This window comes from Cyanistes caeruleus, chromosome 7 (assembly GCF_971803275.1).
Source record: "Cyanistes caeruleus chromosome 7, bCyaCae1.hap1.1, whole genome shotgun sequence".
Classification (NCBI taxonomy): domain Eukaryota; kingdom Metazoa; phylum Chordata; class Aves; order Passeriformes; family Paridae; genus Cyanistes; species Cyanistes caeruleus.
Window position 1 is genome coordinate 17969402 of NC_141707.1, and position 20844 is coordinate 17990245.

A 20844-nucleotide genomic window follows, 5' to 3' on the forward strand; every position below is an offset into this window, starting at 1 on the left:
CAAAGGACTTAATGATCTGTACCTGTAGATCCTACCAAGCACATATAATAAGGTATTGCTTTTGTTCTGATTGTGCAAAATATCAGTTTGGAGACACACACATGGATGTAGAGTTTACAGTCAGTGAATGCCTGACCCATTTGGGGTGTGTTGGTTGTTGTTTTTTGGGGGTTTTTTTATCAAGAATTTGGTTGCTTAGTTTTGGTTTTAAAACCCAAACAATGGAACTTTGCTCATAAACCATGAAAAACAGTCCACAACCTGACATTTCCATGACAAGAGATGTCTCAATTTTCAGTCTTAATTTCCATTAATTTAATTTTTGCTTCTTAATTTGAGTTATGTAAGTCATGCTAACTACTTTCTCTCCATTATGCAGCTGTAGTCCGGCAAATATTTATGCATACAATTCACTTTGCTGTCACAAGGCATATGAGATAAAGGTGGCAAAGCAATGAGTATGTTTATGTGTATAAGGTGTTGGGGGTCTAAATGTCCTCAGATATCTCTTCACTCAGATGGTTATAATCTCCTTAAAAGCTGCATTGTCACATGTTTTGCTAAGGTTAGTCTCCTTTCTGAAAGCAATCCATCCACATCATTAAATCTGTACTGATTTTTCCCTGTTAAATATCCAGCCTCTTCAGTTAATCAGGTATCCTAATATGTATACAGTATTCCAGGTGTGATTTCTTCACATCTGTTCATTATCCTGTAACACTCATTCACACAGTTGGTCACAACCATTGATGTACATCCACGTTCAGAAAGACACAGCTCCCAACTGGAAACGCTCCTGGGGGCAAACAGCATATGCTCCCTTTTATGACACTGGAATGTGTGGCTCAAAAATTTTCCATATTTTTATTTATAATGTATGAAATACATTAAGTAGGACAGAAAGAGTATGAAGATTTCATATACCCAGAGCATTCTCTACTAAGATGAATCAGACAGGTCTAAAGGTACAGTACTATTTAATATGCTCTAAACTGAAATTATTAATTTAAAGTAATTCAGAACTTTTTTTCAATTAACAGGAAATTTAGAGTACTAGAAGTTCAAAGGCTTTGTTCTGTTCCCATATGAAAAAAAAAAAGGCATAATGAATAAGTAAAGAAGTAAATAAATAGGAAGTGCAAGAATATTAAGTAACAGCATGGTAATCACTTTAAACATAGAAATATAGAAATAAATCCTTATTTAACCCTCATTTTTACAAACTTCTAAGGTCTTTCTCATGTAGAGTGGATCTGGCATTAATGTCCAGCAAAATGCAGGCCGTGCAAAATTGTCAGCTCTTCTCGTACTCAGCTGAAATTTTCATCAGACAAGTGAAAAAGAGTTGCATGGGCTCTTCCCACTACCATAGCCCCTGCAAGCAGTAGCAGGTGTAAAGTCTTAGAGCAAATACACAGTGCTGTCTTTTTTAATAATGATTCTTCCACACATTATAATACATTTAAGTGCTGTGCTTGCTCTCTAAGACGGCCTCATCTTGATAATCAATGTAGCCAGTCTAGTGAAGTGCCACTTTCCTGCTGTGAGAAGGCACAATTCTTCTTACTGCCATAGCCCCCTGCTGACATGTTTTACAACATTTAAGAAGGAAACTGTTAAACCTTACTTCTCTCTTTTCCCTCAGTGCAGACAGAAATCTTCTTTCCTGCTGGTTTCTCTCCTGAATTAAGAGCCGTTAAGATGTGCCCTGACTTTTACCCTGAACATTGCCCTAATTTTAACCTTATGCAACGGTTATCTTAATTTTACTCAGATTTTTGGAACTGACTCATTCAATAAGACAAACTGAAAGTGTCTGGTAAAAGAATAGATTTCCTATAAGCTCTGTAAAAAAGTCATCTTACCAGGCTTTCTTCAGAGGAAGCAGTAGTCAGTCTCAGTGCATACAGACCCCATCTAGTCACATTGGGGCATTCTTGCTGCTGTAAAGAATGCAAAAAGCAACGAGGCTGTGCTTGGAATTTTGCATCTACAACGTCAGGCACGTGCCTTCATGCCATGAGCCCCACTTATCTACAGCAGCATTTTTTAAGAGGGAAGGGAAAATGAAATATAGGAGTCAATAACTCTGTCAAGCTGAATAAGCACTGTTAATGGATGTTAAAATTATGACGGAGAAGATGACACAGGTGCAAGTTTTATGAGTGTGAAACTTTACCTTGACATAATGAATAAAGTTAAAGCCTGAGGCTTTTATGCCATTATGAGAGGCTCTGTCAGTGAGCACTGTAACCTAATTAGTTTTGATGCAGCAAATCAGCAAAGCCACCATTGGTTATGACCTCTGCCAAGAGCATGAGAGAGCCAGACAAATGAAGCTTAAGATGTTATTAGTTGTTTTGTTCCAAAGTTCCAGATAAAATATGACAGGATGTTGTTGCTTGACTCCGGCATCGGTTCTCCAGATGGCACTCAGCACTGGCTTGTAGCGAGGCTCGCAGGGAGGCTGCCACATTGTCTCTGTCAAAACGAAAGTTTTCCAATTACAAAGAGATAATTCGAAGAGATGCAAACTTAATCTCCTGAACGAAAGGTTGCAAGCTGTGTAATAGCAGTTGAGGGGAGAGATTTCGCATAGCTCACTGGCTGTAAACACTGCTGTTCAGGCAAGCTTTATTATCCTGCCTACTGAAAGAAAGTAATCAGATGCTCTTGACTCTGTACGTTAGGACAGCTGTGGCTGGACACAGCCGTGGCACAACCTCTCTGGTGGAATTAGTGGGTCTGATCCATCTGCAGGGTTGCTGGTGAAGATCAGGAAAGAGATAAAATGGTAAAAGGATAAAATAAAAGGAAAATTAAGGACCTTCGAACTATCTGAGACCTGTACTATAATTTTATGGTAGACCAGGCAACTTCTGCCAGTTTGGTTGAGGGAAATAATGTGGGGTTTTTTTCTCAAATTATTATAAAATCTTTAGTGGAATAAAGAAATAGAATGTCGTGCAAGTGGTGAGCCTGTGGAATGTTTTAAAATATCTTCATATTTATAGCACTGTGCCAGGCATGTTGAAGTTATTCAACCACCACTGTGACAGAATGACAAGGTAATGGCCAGATAACAAGCAGGAACAGTATCTAACCTAAAGATCATTTTTAGCTTCTGGGAGCATCAGGAGTTGTATAAAGGATAGGAGACAGAGTAAATAAAATATCCTCCACTTGACCTATGTCCGCAGAGAACTGTTGAATGAATGTACCACATTCAATTTAAAAAGCTCTCAGTTGTAAAGCTTTTATATTTCACTCAGTATCACTGTGTGAATCACAGCTGTGCTTTTCAGGGTGTATGTCCCTTTCTACCTGACACTCTGCTGATGACTGAAAACAACATGTTTCAGGAACACTGTTTAAAATACTTGAACACATGAAATTCCCTTTAAGCACAAGAGAAAATCTTCATCTAATGAGGATGGTCAAACACAGGAACAGGTTACCCAGAGGAGTTGAGGCATCCCCATCCCTGGAAATACTCAAAACCCAGCTGGGTGAGCAGTCAAGTGGCTCTGGCTGACCCAGATGCAGCCAGTGGTGGGACTGGACCAGCCCTGGAGACTCCAGTTCTTCCAGCCCCAACAGTTCTGAGTATCTGTGAGTCTATTCTAATCATCATCTACTAAAAATTATTATCTACAACAAAACAATTTTAAAAGAAAGTCACACTCTGTCTGCTTATAGGGAGGCAGACAAAGGAAAATATGCAAATGCAGGCAAGTAATATGAAACCATGAAGCAGCAGGATTAATTTTGATTCCCTGGTTTCTAAGATGAAACTGCTCAAGCAGCTCCATCAGCACACAAAGCAGGGGGTTTGCTGCCAGGACAAAGGCAGCAGGAGAGCAGCCCTGCACGGCTTTGGGCACTGGCAGCCCCCAGAGGGCCGAGCACTTTGTGCCTGTCCAGAGCCTAACCCAGGCTGGCTTTGGCACTTCTGGCCTGGCCTGGGTGCTTTGTGCGCTGCCCAGTGCCGGAGCTGTGAGGGCAGCCCTGCACACCAGGGTGCTGCAGCCACAGAGGGGTCTGGGACTGCTGCCTGTGTCTCACTGGGGCACTGCCAGGGAAGGGCAGGGGTCAACTGAGAGCAAGCTTTTTCCTCTTTCTGTCTTTTAAAAGGCTGAGGGACAGTGAAGCTGTGTGAGGCAGGGGTGGGGAGTAGGACAGATCTAAAAAATAAGCATTTCTGTGCTTATTTTTCAATTTAGTCCAAATAGCCAATTCAAAGACAGCAACTTCTGGCTTTAAAATACTCTTTTTTTTCCCAGAGTCTGTATTTGCATACTAGCTATGTTGGTACATGGATTCTCTTCACAGTACACTTATGTCTGTCATAATTGCCACTGTGACCCAGCCCCAGATATTTAGTAGGTAAGAAATATCTCTGCTTATTAAAAAGAAAAGGAATAGTGACATATATGCATATGCACAGTGTCAAAAAGGGCCTCATTTTCACAGATGTTGCTGTCAAGAGTTTCTCTTTGTATGCTTCATCCTTTTTCCTCTAAGTTAGGACAGGACTAAAAACACAGGTAAACACAGGTAAAAACAGCCATGGGAGCCACAGGGCTGCCATCATGGAATGAGAGATGTCAGGGAAGTAGGTCACTGAATGGCACAAGACCTTATCTGCAAAGGGTTCTTCTGGTGAGAACAGAATACTCTGAGATTTGTCATCAATGCCATAGCTGGAGATACTAAAATCCTGAAAGGAGATGTGAGAGCATTTTCACTCCTTTGGAGTAACATTTGTTCAGACAGCCAAACATAGCAAACATGAGCTGGAAAATTTTCTTATAATTAGAGGATTTGTCTTCTCCAGTGCCCAGAATGCAACTGTCCCAGATTTTATCTATACATATGCTTAAAAAAAACCAAACAAACACCATTCCCTAACAGCTGTACCCAAAAGCTGAAATAGCTTATACTGAAAATGGGAGCTGCACCATGAAAAGGGGATGCTACAAAAGAGCACAAAGTGGGTAAGAAACTGCTATTAACTGCCTTGTAGGCAGAAGCAAGTTGGTAAATGCTCAGTGGAAGTATGAGGTGTGCTGGTGGATTTCCCAAGGAAAATCATGCACAGAGAGAGCTCAGATGTCCTGAAGCTGTTTGCTGGGTCTCTCCTCTACCAAGCAGGGAATGGATAAGAGACTGTGACTGCAGCATGAGCCATCATCTAATGAGTGAAGATGTGGGATGGTCATGAAAAGCCTATAAAGGAAGAAAACTCGTGCATGTTTGATTAGGTAGAGATAAGGAGGTTCTTTTTTCTTCAACAAAGTTTAATGTTTCCTTGAATGCACAACAGATTCAGGGGGCCTGCCACTTCTTCCTTGTTTAAATTATATTTTCCCTTTTGGGTAAAAAGAACCATGAAAAGCATCCTACTCCAAAGTGTAACTGTAAATTCAACATTAATAGTGCAATGGAATAAGAGAACAACATTTCTTTTCCCTGCTGAAATAGCAGGGTGTATAAATCTCCAGTGTAATTGAAGGAGGACTGAAAGAAGGACTCTATAAGTGGGATTAAAGAGATAGATAAATTCAAAATGTAAAGAGAAGAAATTAGAAATTCATGCACAGAAAAATGAAAATGCCTAAAGCAGAACAGCTTGGGGGAAGTGATTCTACTTTCTTATAGATGTGGATGAAAACAAAACAGTGGTGAAGGGAAACGCCCTACAAAGCATACATATGTATTTACTGAAAAATTTCATAGAGCTATTTGGTTTATGGGTCTAATTTTGTATTGTTCATAAAATTTGCAAAACCTTTTGTCTCTAACCATCCCTGCACTATGAATTGTTCCCTGCTTTATCTTTCTGAATAAAAGTTCTTTTTTTTCTTCATTGAAGAAATATAGGTTTGAGGTAACCAAACTGTTGCAAGAACACATGATGTTCATCAGTATTATTTTTCATGGAAATTATTGAAAATCCCCTCTGTGCTTTTGATCAGGTGAAGCCAATTTGTTCTGGCTGTTTGAATGCTGATGGTGGTGCTCTGGAAGGCACACATGCAAATGGCAACACCAAAATGAAAAATACTGATCTTCTCTCAGCCCACTGCCCAATAAAGTCCCCTTTGATATTCACAAAGTTTGTGGTGTTTTTCTATTCCATGATTTTTGAAACGTCAACTCCTGTTTCGGGATGAAAGGAAATTCTGACATGTTAAGCCTGGTATTTGTTCTTGTGCATGCAGCAGAAGCAAGAGAGTTCAAGGCTTAAAATTTTCTTCTGTTGGACATTATTTATGGACAGCAATTTAATAATAAGATCCCATAGCATGGTTGGAAACATTCTTTCACAGCTGTTGATGTGTTAATCCAACATGAGAAAGGGAAACCAGAAAAAAACATGTCAGCCATAGAGTTTATATTTTTATAAAAGTAGAATACCATTAAAGCTGACAGCATGTTTACATCTGGATCCTGTGTGATAGCAATTGATACATTTAATCTGGCATGTGGCATAAAACAGGATTAGATAAGGTTTTCTTCTTAGCCATGCTTCTCTTGTGCAAAGTAATATTTATAACAGTATTCTCAACAAAACACATCTCAGTGCTGGATACTATGTTGAAATGCATTGTGCATTCAATCAGCAGTATTTTCCCAAGGTTATGGCCCTGTGATTTGTGCTAATTAGCAATGAATTGACTCTGAGGTAGACGACATGCTCAGGAGCATGGAGGTTTGAGTCCAAAAGACCAAACTGAACAGATCATTCCCCACATTAGCTGATGTGAATGCATCTCAAAATACAGGGTGGAGCAGGACCTCACATAAAATTTGATCATTTGGATCTAAATTATTCAGAACCGAGTAAAAAATACATATTAATATGAACATTGGGAAAGACTGTATTCAAAATTCTAGGCAAGGGCCCAGGTGCTACTTTATTATTTGACGTTTCTTACCCAAATGACTTAATCTTCAAGTCCTCCCAGAATCTGAAACTGCACTGACTTCTACCTGCAGTCCTTAATGGCTGCTAATTTCTGGATGCTTCCCTTCTCACCTCCTCAGCTCTACAGCACCATCCTTCCCAAACTGAACACACAGGTCCTGAGCACGAATTTTTTTTGTAAGAAGCCTAACTAATCTGTAATTATGCATTCAGAGGAAATCTTCTCCCTCGTATCCTGGTGCTGAGCATCTCTGTGAATGTCACTACAGTAGCTGGCACTGAGTACCGGGGGTTGGAGTGCCTGGCACTGTGGTCCCCTGACAAATAGGAAATAAATAGAGTCAAATGTGAACCAATGGTAGGTGCAGTGTGTTTTACTGCTCACTGTCCACTGGAACTCACTACCCAATACCTAGAAGTGATGAGGGGAATGTTCACTGGATATACTTTCCAACCCCCAGTGAATAAGAGTGAAAAATCATGCCTTTACATGTGCTGCAAGTACACACTCATATCCACATTTAAGTAATAGAGACATAAACAGAGTTAAATAGGTAGAGAGACCATGCTGCTAGTTATTTTATAGGCTACAGATATAAAAAAGGCAATATTTGATGCTGTGAAAAAATATGCAACTCACAGCCTAAAGAAAAAAAATGCATCTGTGTTTTTATATAATTCTACTAAAGACTGGAAAGAAAAATGCACATTTCTGTAGCCAGCAGTAAGCACTGCTGACATCACTCTGTCTGAGTAAGAGCAAACAAACATTATGTATGTAGAAATAATGAAATAAAACAGGATGTCTTTGTAGAGAAAGACACCTTATTTCACTGTTTCACTATGTATCACTATGTATCTTGAGTCCATTTATAAGTCATGCAGTCTAAATGAGAGAGGTAAAGCACCACAGACAAGCAATAAATAAGGCCTTAGAAATGCCTGCTCTAGCATGTGCTTCTCCATCATGAAACAGAAGCATTCTGTAGAGAGGAAAATTGACCAGACACCGACAAGAAGTAATGGACTTATCTGTTAAAGGACTGAAGATAATGTAATATTTAATATGACATTCCTGATAACTAATCAGGAAGATCTGCAAGGTTATTTGTAGTTGAATGAAGCTGGATATCACTAGAAAGCAATGTAAAAGGAAAGGAAGAAGTGCAGCTGTTTGACAGGAGCAGAGCACCTTCAAGTCTGAAGATAGGGTTCCCATCCTGAAGAGCTTACAGGCCCCAGTTTAGGACTGAATTATATTGAAGCAAGCAGCCAAGCACTCTGCAGGAAGAGATGCTGAGAAGGGCAGGCATCTTCCCATCCTCCTTGTCTCTGCACCTCTGGCCCTTCTCACAGCTGTGCAGTCTCACCCATGCCTGTGCATGAGCTCTAGCACATCTCTGACCCCACACAGAGCTGGTGTAATGTAAGGCAGCTGCACAAAACTACATCTTTTCTTCCCTATGTTCCTTGTTTGCTGGTTTAATGAGTTGAGTTGGGCTGTCATTCATTTGTCAGTTGCTAGAGGGCTGGAAATTACAGCTCTCAGTGGGTACAGTCCTCAGTGCATGGTAGTAGCTACTGAATGTGTGGGGCAGAGTGGGGCTGGCAGGGCTTCTTATCAACAGTGTAATGCCTGACATCTGTTGAACTGCTTTTTTGTTTAGTGTAGGCTCAAATTCCCCACATCTGTACACATGCAGTATCTGTTTGGTGCAGCTGGTGTAGGGCCAAGAGAAAAATTTAGATGGTGATGTTTGAATCTTTCATGGAAGACGTCTGGGCTATTCACTGAACACACATGTAAAATCAAATACTTATTTTTTCTGTTCTTGCCACTTTATTTTTCTCCATATTTTCAGCAAAGGTGGAGTTCCTCTAGAAAAAGAGCATTCATTTCTTAATGCTGAAGGCACTTAAAAAGATATATAGGGCAAGAAAAGTGCCAGTAAGTGGTGTGTAAACATTTAGGGATGGTGACTAAACTGTAATATTGATTTTTATTTATTTTATTTTTCTAACCACGTCTTGGTTTCTGGAGAAAAATGAAAGCATATTTTGGGCACTGTTACAGGGTAGCTCTACAAAAATAGCATTTTGTCTGCAACAAGTAGACCTGTGGTACTTCTCTTTTTAATTTACAGGTACTTTCTGGGGCCACTCAATCTTAGACTTCCAGTCTTCCCATAATTTCTTAATTTATTAAATAAAAAGTGCAATAACCCAACAGTTCCAGAATAAGCTTTTTCCCTAACCCTAGTCCTTGTCTGGGGCTCAGGCTGAGCCTCATACACCTGGCCAGGGACCAGAGCTCATGCAGAGACCAGTCTTTGGGCAGTATGGCCTCTTCCTACAGCTCTCCAACCCACGGCCAGGCTTTGTCTGCCTCCCAACCTCATCCCTGACCCTAATGGGATGAGAGCAATAAAAGCCCAGTGGGATCACAGCTATCTCAGAAGGTAGCAGGATGGAAGCCAGGATGGGGAAATCTACACCTTCCTGTCCATGTCTTTTGTCTCACAGTTGAATGACCACCCCTTTCCCTAGGAGGAGGATGAGTAGAGCTGTCCATCTGTTCATTTGCTGCCAGTCAGGTCTAGCTTCAGAATTTGTTTTGTTTTCCTTAATACCACTGTCTTTCTCCTCTTATTTACCAGAAAAGTTCTTTAGACTAGACCAAGCTTTTGGCTTTTATTCAGTGGGGCTTTATTTCCGCCCTTTGCATTATGTTGGATTTTTGTAGCCACAGTGGAGGCTGGGCTGGCCCTCAGTTACTGACTCTCTGAGGAGCAGAGACCCCCATGCTGAGCTTAGCTGGCTCCTTGCCACCTGCTCCTGTGATAGAAGATGGGTGTCAGAACAAAGCTGGCGGCATGAATTGGCATGATGAGGTGAGAAAGTAGGGTGCACGGCGCTCCAGCTGATGCTTGCCAATGCAATTGCCCTTCAGGCAATAATTCTTGCCAGTGTGATGGCCTCCAGGGACCTTCTGCATGCCAGCGTCAGGCAGAGCCACTTCTGCTTCCCCATCACTCAGCCGCCGTGAGTGTTAACCTTACATTAATTCAAGACTCAACCCCTACCTTCACATTAGTATTTTATAATAACAAATTGAAGGAAATTAACTCTTCTTTCAAAATGCTTAAAGTGGGTGGTAATGAAAACATTAGTGAGGCTTGGAAGGATGGTCTTGAGAGAAAAATCTTTTATACTGGTGCACAGTACTAGTGCCACAAGGAAGGTGTACTCATCTGGTGCTTGCAGCCTGCTTGGCACTTGCTACAGTAAATTTGTTGGTCTTAAACCAGCAGAAGCAGCTCCCAAAGCCATCACTAAAAACGGCTGGGAATGTCAGAGTCAATTTTATGGCAACAAAAACAAGAAAGCAAGAACTCCTGTAAACTTAAGGGTGAAAATAACATGGGGACAAGACCTGAAAACAACAAATTCAGCTCCCTCAGTTGTCAGCAATGAAAAAAATCTTTAGTCTTAGATTCCAAGAGACAGTCAGATCCTCACAGTAAAAGTCAGTTCTGGCAGGTCAGAGCAGGTAATAACCTTGCAGGATTTTAAACTTTCCCATCTCCAGGGCTTCATGTTTCACAAATGTTTGAGCCCCAGAACACTGCAAGGACCCCATCTAGTCCCTCTGAAGAGCTGGGTCTTGAATACCAAGGAACAGCTTGTCATTACGCTTTCAAATTGCTCTCAGATAACTTTCTCCTTTGATTCTTGTTTAGTGAGCTTTTTTATATTACTGCATGGCAAATGTTCCTTAGCTCTGAATGACTGCCATCATACAAAAAAATTGAGCTGGGTTGTGAAATGTTCATCCTCTCTTTATAGTTCCCCCTCTGACTGGAAATTTGAAGGTTCCCAAAGTCCAGACAGACTTTACAGCAGGTAGAAGGTTCAACACCCCAAGGGGGCGAGTAAGAAGGTCCCACATGTAGTAGCAACAGTGTCTAGGGAGCATCACTGTGACGGATGGGGCAGGTAGGTCATGCAGTGCCTAGGGTGGAGGCATAGTGCCATGACACTGCCCACAGCATTGCCCTGTGCCCAACTTCCAACCCGAATCCTGGCCTGATTGCAAAAAATCTGGTCATTTTTAACCAGCTTTCCAAGCACTGCTGCTGACTGTCAAAATTGTTAAATGTTTAAAAAGCCCAAAGTCAGGCAGTACTGGTTACTCCCAATGCACTCTGTGGATGTAGCAATACTTTTGTAGGATTTCTAGCACACTTGCAGACAGTACAACACTTTCAAATATAAGTCTCATTTATTTGCATCAAACATCCTCCTTTGCAGTTTATGGCTATGTAAATCTCTTTAATAAAATCCTTACCACAGGAAATGTCTTAAGACAACTGCTATTTCACAGCTTCACTACAGGTTCCTAATGTAAGTTAATAAGGCAAACACAATACCTGACGTTTGCAATGGTAATTGCACAGGCCTCACTGTGAATGATGGATAAATACGATTGTTCATGACTTCCTTTGAGGAGCATCTGAATTATAGCATAGGCTGAAGTCTGAAAAATCAATGGCTGCTATAATCACTCAATTAAAGCCTTTGAAAATCATTAGCAATTTGGTAAATTTAAAATACTTAACCATACGTCATTTTTAAACAGAGAGTGCCAGACCAGCACAACTCCATTTGTTACAGCGGGGAACTGCTGCCGGAGGGGTAAACAGGAACAGCATTAGAGCACCATGGCTGAGTAGGTAAGTGTATCACCGGAGCTGAAAGGCTGAGAGAGACACAAGTCACCTCTGTGAGCTTCACCTGATTTACAATATTTAGCTGAAGTTACCCTTCGAGTGGCCAAACACATGTCAAAATTTTGGAAAAGCCTTGCTGGCCTGCAGAGCAGTAGTGCCCTACAAACGGCACGTGTTCGGATGAACTCCGAGCCCAAGCAGCAGAAGGGACTGTGCCAAGAAGGAAAGGAAGCAGCACCGTCAGAGTCCTTTGTTACTGAGAGAAAACCAATGGACAGCGAGGCCTGCTTTTAGAGTGGGACATATGAATGAACGTGGTCTATAAAAAGAGGGAAAATAACTTACTGATGCCAGGAGTCTAATATTTAATTTCCTAAACAAAATAGAAACTGAACATGATATTTTACTCCATCTGGACTAAATCTGTCCATCTGCAAAGATTTAACTTTGAAAGATAGTTGAAAAGATCTCTTCTTAACTTGTGTGTTTATTTTCTTTAACAGCCTGCTCTCTGGAAGCAGTGGCATCTTAGTGCAGCAGCACCACTATTCTAAATATATGGTCCGTCTGTCTGAGAAGAGAGAGACACTCCGAGAGAATGAGCAAGCTGACAGGCACCGGCCAGCGCCCCAGCGCCTCGTGCTCCCCTAGGGCTGATGGACTTAACGTGAGTGCTACTCAACTTCGTGCAGCTTAGGCAGATTAATGAATTTGGGAGAGATGGAGTGTGGGGCTAGGAGCAGCTACTTCTCTTAATCTGTTGAAACTTCTAATTTTTAATAATTTGGGGGTAAAACTAGGCTTTAAAACGAATTGTCTGTCCTTACAGTGCAAAGCGGTGGCTGTTGAGCAGCAATGGCTCCGGCAGGGATCCATCCCCACGGGCAGGTGAAGCCGCGGGGTCTCGCCCTCCCGTACCCCGGGTGCCGGTGTAGGCTCGCTGCTTCCCCCGCTGCTCTGCGGGGCAGGGCAGCCCGGGGCGCAGCTCCCGCTCACGCCGGGACTGCGGGGCTCGGGGCTGAGTCCCGGGAGCACACCCGCGGGCCCCGCCACCCCGCGGCTGAGGGCTGCTGGCCCCGGCGCGGCCCCGGCGCGGCCGTAGCCGGTGCGGCAGCGCCACCTCGCGGCGCCCGGCCGCCCCTACAGCCGCCCCCGGGAAAGGCGGCTGGAGGGAAAACTAATCCTCCTCACGGGACTTACTTGACCATGTCGCTGGCTCGGTATTTCCTATTTTTTTTCCCACATGGAAAGGTAGGAAATTAGCTGGACTAAACCAGGCCAGAATTTGGCTTGTTTTGTCCTAAATTTAGTTTCTCTTTGTGGCTGGGTTCAGACACTAATGTTTGTCATTTAAGAAAGGTAATTCAGGTAATTTTATAGTAAATTATCCACTGAATCAATGAATGAAGCTTAACTGATACCTTAATGTTTTCACTTCTTCATCAAATCCATAGTAATGAAAAAAAAACTATTTGAAAAGAGCAACATATAACAGTGAATAGAATGAAAATGTCACTTTTCTGTGATAACTGTTCATTCCAGTGAAACGGCAGCACATTTGCTTCCCAGTTGAAGGAAACCCAGGCAAGGGCAGAATAACATAGGGTGTATTAATATTTCTCCTCAGAAACTGACTACAGTTTTAAGATTGTCACTTTAAGTCCACTGCCTATAAATTAGGAACTGTAGGTACTGGTAACCTTTACTAAGGATGTAGTCAAGAGTCTCAGCTTGGTACAAATTTTCACAGAAGTGCACACATTTAAAATGCTGGAATACATGAGCGCAACACTAGACTTCTGCACTTGCACGGAGCTGCCTTCCTGAGTGTAAGAAATGCCATCGCACTCCACTGTACTTCAACAGCAGCTTCATTCCGCTCCCATTTATCACTCCTATGTTTGCAGCCCCACTACTGCTGCCCGGTGCTGTGAATGCATGCTAGGCAGCAGCCTTCCAACTCAACTGTATCCTTCAGACATACATCCAAAGGCTGTGTTTGGAGGAATGGTCTCCCACAAGATTTGCGATTCACCCTGTCTACCTACATGATATCCCAGAAAACTAATCTCCAGGATGACAGCTCATTCAGCACTCTGGAAATTTACCCATGCTGAGCTCCTCTTTAAATAATGACCTGACATTTGTTCTGTAGAGGGAGACAAAGCCCAGACTGATGAAAACGGTTGGCAGCTGCTTTCATTTGTGCCATTCAGAAGCCAGATGATAATTTGTCCTCAGGGACCCATCACTTCTTGGCAGTCAGACCTGTCCACTGCACTTTGCTATTACTTTGGCTGTTACCTCCCACCCCTGGTGCATGCAGCACACACACAGAGTCAATATTCAAGGCAGACTAAACTAAAATTTACTGCAAAGAGTCATGAAGGATTTAATGTTTCTGAGAAGCGGGAGATAAGATCACATATTAATTTGGTGCTGATAAATACAAAGCAGTAGATATTGGGAAAGACATTGTTAGACCTACATAAAAGGTTAAATTAGCTATTGCTCAGAAAAGAGATCCCAGCCTCTTTGAACTGTTTAATGAAGACATTAGCTAAGCAATAAAGGCCAAAGAGGCAAAGCACTCTGAACTAGTGGGCAAACAGATCAAGCCAGAAAACATTGTTCCAGATGAACTTTGAGTTCACATTTTGCATACACTGTGGAGCTCTCATTCCTTTAAATTAGCTAGAGCAGAAATACAAAATATACAGACAAGGATGACCATGGTAATCAGAGCATCTTCCATATAAGCAGATGTTAAATAAATGAGGACTTCCCAGCCTGGAAAAAAAGAGGTTACTAGGAGGTGATAATAATGATGACACATTAAATCATCAATGGAATCCAGGAGAACAGATGCAATTATTCATTATTTTTCACAGGATACAACTGGAAGAGATAAAATGAAGTGCTCACATACCAGCTTGCATGAAATAATTACCCAACAAAGTGGTTTTTTTCCACAGCCAATACACACCTGTAGCATTAACTGTCAAAGGATGTTATGGTTGCTGTTTAGGATGGAATGCAGAATTTACCTTGGACCAAAAAATCCTTCCCAATACTTGGAAACACTATATAAATATATAGGGCCATCCACACTTTAGCTGTGGAAGAGCAATAGCAACAGCAATGAGACAAGTCTATGCATGTGGTCCCAGCACATCTTAGATCCCTTTAGATGCAGAGTCTGTGGTACCCATGAAGGGAGAGGATATATATATATATATATTTCATACTGTGCCTCTTCTTTCTATTCCTGGCAGTTTTTATTTTTAAGGATCCCCAAATTGTTGCTGCTATGTTGGATGTCATCTATTCTACCCAGCAACAGAGGAAGTCATAGCTGCCCTTCAGAGACATGTTTGCAGAGAGATGGGGAGAGACAAGCTGAAGCAGGCTTCCCTCTTAAAGGATTGAAAAAGAAAAAGCCCCAGTGTGCTGCAAATGTTCCAGCCACTATTTTCCAAGTACATGATCTGCTCTCTCATCTAAGCTGAACACGCTGAACACTTGAATGTGTCCAACTCTCACTGACATCAGCAAGGTCAGGCAGCAATACAGGCAGCCGTGCTGCTGTCCTGCTTCTCCTTTTGGAACCAGTGCTCTGTTACATAATCCCTCCTGTTGTCCTGGACCCTCTGCAGCCACTCTCAGTCAGCAGTGGTTAGTGAGGGAAAGGGAGCAGGGGTTCAGCCTTGGAAGTTACTGTGCAACACAATTGCAAGTGGTGCCACCAAGGAGAAGTCAAAGGGACACTGTACATAAAGCAGTGCCAAGTACTCAAATGCATCTGTTTCCATGGCTATAGCACAGCCTGCCAAAATACAGTGCTGGTTTATATCTGAGTCAAATTGCACTTCAGTCACACTACTGTCGCTGTCCTTTGCAACTGCTTTAGTCCAGGATTCCTGCACAAGCCTTGCTTCTTTCACATAAATATCCATTGATGATTTTTGCTGAAGAAAATGCAGTCAAGGTGGAATTCACTCTTCACCCGGGAGTCAGGAGCTCTTCCTTTGCTGATTCTGCCCACAAGACAAAACCCCAGGGGCAGAAGGCCACGAGCTCTATGTAGAACATGCTGTGGTGGTCTGCAGCTTTTTTCCCTCCAGCACAGTGGGGACCCAGGCAGGGTCCAGGGGATCCTTCCCTGGGGAAGGCACGCAGCCAGGGCTGCCTCATGGCTTAGAGCTGCACCCAGCCATTGCAAAGCCCCTCAGCTCTGCAGTTCTCCTGTCATGGTGCAGGCAGGTGAGAACACCTCTAAGAGGCCACAAATCTGGTTCTCACACACAAAGGTGAAGAAACAAAGAAACTTGGTCTCACTTTCTGCAATACCCATGGCCAAAAATAATCCAGTACAGAGCAGGAACTGGTGTACCGCAAATCCTGGAAGGGTTTCATTTTCCCCCAAGAGGCAGGGAGGGAGCAGAGCATGAACCAGACCTGGTTCAGTTACTTTCCTTATGAGGCTGTGCAAGCCTGGCCCATGGCTTGGGCTGCCCTGCAGTCTTGCTTTCTATGACACCCTGCCCTTCCTGATTACAGACTTGGAATGATCACTGCTCAACATAGGTGTCAGCCAGACTGTCTCTACATCAGGCTCACCACACATCACTGAGACACCATGAACTTGTTAGTACAGAAACAACAAGGCTGATACTTATTAGCCTCTCTGTTTTATGCAGTATCTTTATTTTTAAGACACATTTACACATCCCTTCTCATTTGCTCTGAATGTAGCCACCAGCTCAGCTGAAGAGGTGTTTGCCCCTCTCTGCTCCTCAGCAGTGTCACAGGCTGGGACTGCTGGTTTCCACACCAGATCTCTTTATGCCAGATATTCATGGAGCCCAGTTTGGGCAGCTTCCCAGCCAGCTGCATGCATTCCCCTTTCAAATCCCAAAGACAACAGAAAAAGAAAAGCCCATCCAAAATGGAGAAGAAGAGGACATGTGCAGTGTCTTCAGCTTTACACTAAAGTGTCAGTTCACTTTTCCCCAAATACAGAGCCCAATGATTGGTGATAATTTTCTGTTCTATCTTCTTAAAGCTGCGTAAGAGAATCAGTGCCATTCTTTGGTAGCATGATTCACCCCAACACCGCCAGGAAGAAAACAGTTTGAAACACCAGATGCTCTTTGCAACCAGTGCTTTGGATATATTTCCAGCAAGGGTTTTTCTTCCCTCCCCACGAAAACAGACACACATTCTCATTTAACAACTAATTGATTTATTTAACAATACAAATTTCTTTCTACTGCATGGTTTAGCAGAGAGAACTTGAGAAACAAAATTAGCTTCTTCTCTTTTTCTTTTAAAGTTTAAATGTTTACACAAAAACAACCTTTACTTCAGTAAATATAAAATTTACACACAAAAAAAATCTACATTAAAAAATAACAGAATCATGACAAACCAACAAAAAAAAAAAAAGGGGGGGATGGGAATTCAGTGTAAAGGATCCAATTGCAAGGAAGGCAAGATGGGGCAACACTAACAAGGCATCCCATTTGTACACCTAGGTACCTGAAGTTGTAGGTACAATACAAACCCAAAATACATTAAAATTAGAATTAAAACCTGTATTTTTATACCATAATATTTTATGATATAAATTTCTGTAAATTCTGTAGGCGACACAGTTAATGTGTGAGCTCCACAGTTTGCTCTCCACTGGAAGGTCACTGGAGTGGTGTAGGAGCACCGTGTGGCCCACGAGTGCACTAATGGTCAGCAGGGAGCAGACTTCAGACGTGCAGCCCGGACGTGATAGCCCCTTGTTCCTTTGCCAATCTGTGCTATTTCTCACACATCCAATGACATGACGAGAAATTCCGGTCACCTTCAGCAGTGATTTCCAGCACTTCATCTCCTGGCATTAGTCTGTTACCTGACTTAGGCATATTCACCTGCCAGATCCTGTTTCTCATTCCCTTTTGCACTTTTTAACCTGAACTCTAAAGCTATCTTGTAGCTACCAAGAGAGACTGGCTTCTAGGTTGAGATATTTGGGATACACAGTTCTTCAAGCCACCTTCAGGCAGCTGTAGAAATATTTAAAGTAAGGTGGACAATTCATGGTCAAAGGTTGTGTGATACAAAAACCAGGGACCTGTATAGTAACGGTTAACTTTAGACCTAAATCTTTAGCATTTTTTGTATTGCTTTAATATTTAAACTTAACATTCAGTTTTCATATATTAAGTGAGCAGAGCATCTTATTGATGGAAGTGCTATGTTATCTCTGAAAATACCAGGTAGTAAGGGAGACTGTAAAATTTAAAATTAAGTGTAATTTTAAAAATCATTTAAAGGAATCAAGTGTCTTTTTTTTTTTTATATATAATCAATATTGTGACTGGCAAACTATAAAAGCTTAAATTATAAAACTATTAGTGACTCTACCTTTTAAACTGTATGTACTATAAAGCTGTATTTTTGTACTTACAGATGTTACAAAATTTCCAAGGCAGAAAATGAAGGGGGGAAAAGGTAGTCTAAAATAATTTACAGATTTCATTTTTACTAAGAAAGGTTATTTTCCCCACTACTGTTTTTATGTCATATAAATCTGATTAAGTTTATTGTACTCCTCTCTTTTCTGGGTAGATGATACAGTGTTCAATCATGCTTTGGAAGACCTTTTTCAATGGATAACTCAGTTCTCTAGGTCAGCAAGTCCAACTTGCTTTACTCAGAAACAAAAGCACCAGACTATCTCTAACTTCGCCTTCCTCCTGAAAAAAACCTTTGTAGCGAGACTGAGGCAGCCTGTTCTGAGAGCAGGACTGGCCCTGGAGCAACCAGCTGTGTTAACTTCTCGAGTAAGCATATGAAATGTGATCATTTCAACTTGAGAAAGAGCTGAAAAGTATTAAATTTCAGAAAAGTTTAGAAATTTCACTTGTTCTGTTAAAAACAAAACAGGGAAAACTTAAACAATCCACAGGTGTGCATTAAACATTTAATAGCAAGCCTTTGCTTATGTATATTAATTTAAAAATTATCCACAGGGATCTGTTATACATTGGCCTTGCCTTGTTATTATAATTAAATTTATTAAAATATTAATTTAAAATAGGAAAACAAAGAAACTACTCCGTGGGGAACATGTTTATTGTGTTTGAGATGATACACTGGGTGCTCTCTGAGCTACAAAGGGAAAAAGGAAATCCTTTCATTACAAACTGACAAAGGTAAAAGTTAGAACAGTTTTCACAACAGCATGTACCACATATTGGAAATAGATCTGGGTTTAATACAAATGACATAATTCCTAGTAATCTACAGCTACCTTTAATAACTTCATACAGATAATGAATTAGGCTAAAATGCACTATAATATTTGGTTGACTTCAGGAACAGTATCCTTAGTACATCACAAAATACATTTTGATATCCCAAAGAAGCAAGACTTGCAAGTAGGCATTTTAAACATAACTAATCTACAGCTACAAACTTCTACTCTTGATAGCATTTACCTTTTTGGGGGGCAGTATCCCAGTCTTCAAAAGGATAAAAGCAGAGTAGAATCAGTATAACATATACACAGAAGTCCGTATTGTAAAGGCTATAAAGATTTGTTGCACACTGCAAAGTTGCCTTCTGCACCTTCACACTGCACAAGTAGTTTGTCATTTATGTTGCATATCTCTTGGTCCACTGTCTGGCTATCCTGTCATGTTCTGCTCTGTTGGTCAGGTATTGAGTGGCTATGCTTCCAACCAGAGGGTCAGCTGCAAAAGGCAGGAGAAAATGCACCAGAATTAATCCCACAGGTAACAAAAATCCCCAAGCAAAAACACATTTTAAAACACAGCATTCATTCCAAAATACAGTTAAGATCAGAAATACAGTGGAGCTCTTATCATAATAAGACATTTCTGGGAAAGCACACGTGGACAAAGCACAACAAGCAGAAAAAAAACCAGGAAAATCTACTGTGGTTATCTGCATATGAATGAATCTTGCCTCAGGCAGGTGCTCCGCTTTCACCCTTTGGGGTGCAGGAAACATTCAGCAACTGCTGCGTGGCACCCCCTGTCAGGGAGGTGCACAGGACTAGTGTGACTTTGAACATTAGGGCTGCAGAACACACCCAGGGGAGCTGCTTCAGGAGTCATCAAGCCTTTGTAGCTAAGAGACCGATCCACTTCTCCCTGTGACCACTTTCTGTACATGGATGGGACGGTCCCTTAGCGCTATTGCTGTTCCTGCCCTGACCGCAGGCAATTAGCATCCATTGCCTAATGACACTGCTCACACAGTTGTTGCTGAGAATCTGTACTGCTTCCAGTGGAATTCCTCCCCTCCCCACAGGATCAAGGAAGTTTCTTTGGAAAAGGGGCGTTCTTCCTGAAATTGCCTCCTGCACATTTGCAAGGCTAAACCTTTCAACTGCTGTAGTAAGAGACTTCCTGCCCCTTCCAACATGCAGGATTTACAACTCAGGAAAATATTTCTCCTTTCCTGGACTCAACGCTCATTTGCTGGTGCTTCTTCAATACAGACCTTTGATGACATCAGTTTATTTTCCCCATCATACCATGGAAAAAAAAATGGATTTAGTGCTATTTACTTTCTACTGTGTCACAGGAGTGAAAAACACTATTAAAACTGGGACCACATCCAACCTGGAGTGCTCCATCGCAAATTTAAAAAGTATTAAATGTTATTTGACCTGCATGCAATCAAATATGCAAATTACATTCCATGGTAACTAAGTCAAACAACTGAGAGTCTCTCAGTGAACTATCAGCTCCTCACCTGGGTTGCAGTCTGTCAGAAGAGAACAAATAGACAGCAGAACCTTTGAAATAGTCAAAGCAGGGCTCCAGTTGTCTTTCAGGATATCCAGACAGATGACTCCCTGACTGTTGATGTTGCAGTGATAAATTCTGGTGCGGAAAGTAACCTGGAATGACAGTGTAAGAGACAGGGAGTCATTCAGTGTTGCCCAGGGATGGTGCCCCTTGGCTCTGAGCAGCCTGTGGGACTCCCAGTTCTGCAGAGCTTCTGCAGAGGCAGCTCCTCTCTGCTTGGCTTCCAAACCACAATTGTTTAACAGAAGAGTGACTATTTTCTGTAGCTAGGGCTGCCTTTAAAACTTACCACGATGAGATTAGGGGCATGAACTGCTTTCACACAGGCTCTCTGTATGGTACCCAC

At 41.8% G+C, this 20844-nt stretch overlaps 1 protein-coding gene and 1 long non-coding RNA gene across 3 annotated transcripts in view; one reads left to right on the forward strand and one right to left on the reverse strand.

Moving 5' to 3' along the window:
• The window catches only part of LOC147652230 (uncharacterized), a 150986-nt gene extending 138658 nt beyond the window's left edge, over nucleotides 1-12328 (forward strand). Inside the window, exons 3-4 of the long non-coding RNA XR_015289523.1 lie at nucleotides 11571-11664; nucleotides 12165-12328. This is a non-coding gene — a long non-coding RNA (uncharacterized LOC147652230). The remainder of the gene's footprint in view (nucleotides 1-11570; nucleotides 11665-12164) is intronic.
• Nucleotides 12329-16889: 4561 nt separating this feature from the next.
• Nucleotides 16890-20844, reverse strand: part of UBE2E3 (ubiquitin conjugating enzyme E2 E3) — a 57175-nt gene continuing 53220 nt past the window's right edge. For both annotated transcript variants that reach the window (XM_086898549.1, XM_023930907.2), the window contains exons 5-6: nucleotides 20443-20590; nucleotides 16890-19412 (exon numbers count right to left, since the gene is read on the reverse strand). In XM_086898549.1, the coding sequence (XP_086754675.1) occupies nucleotides 19315-19412; nucleotides 20443-20590 (246 nt within the window). In that variant the 3' untranslated portion in view covers nucleotides 16890-19314. The remainder of the gene's footprint in view (nucleotides 19413-20442; nucleotides 20591-20844) is intronic.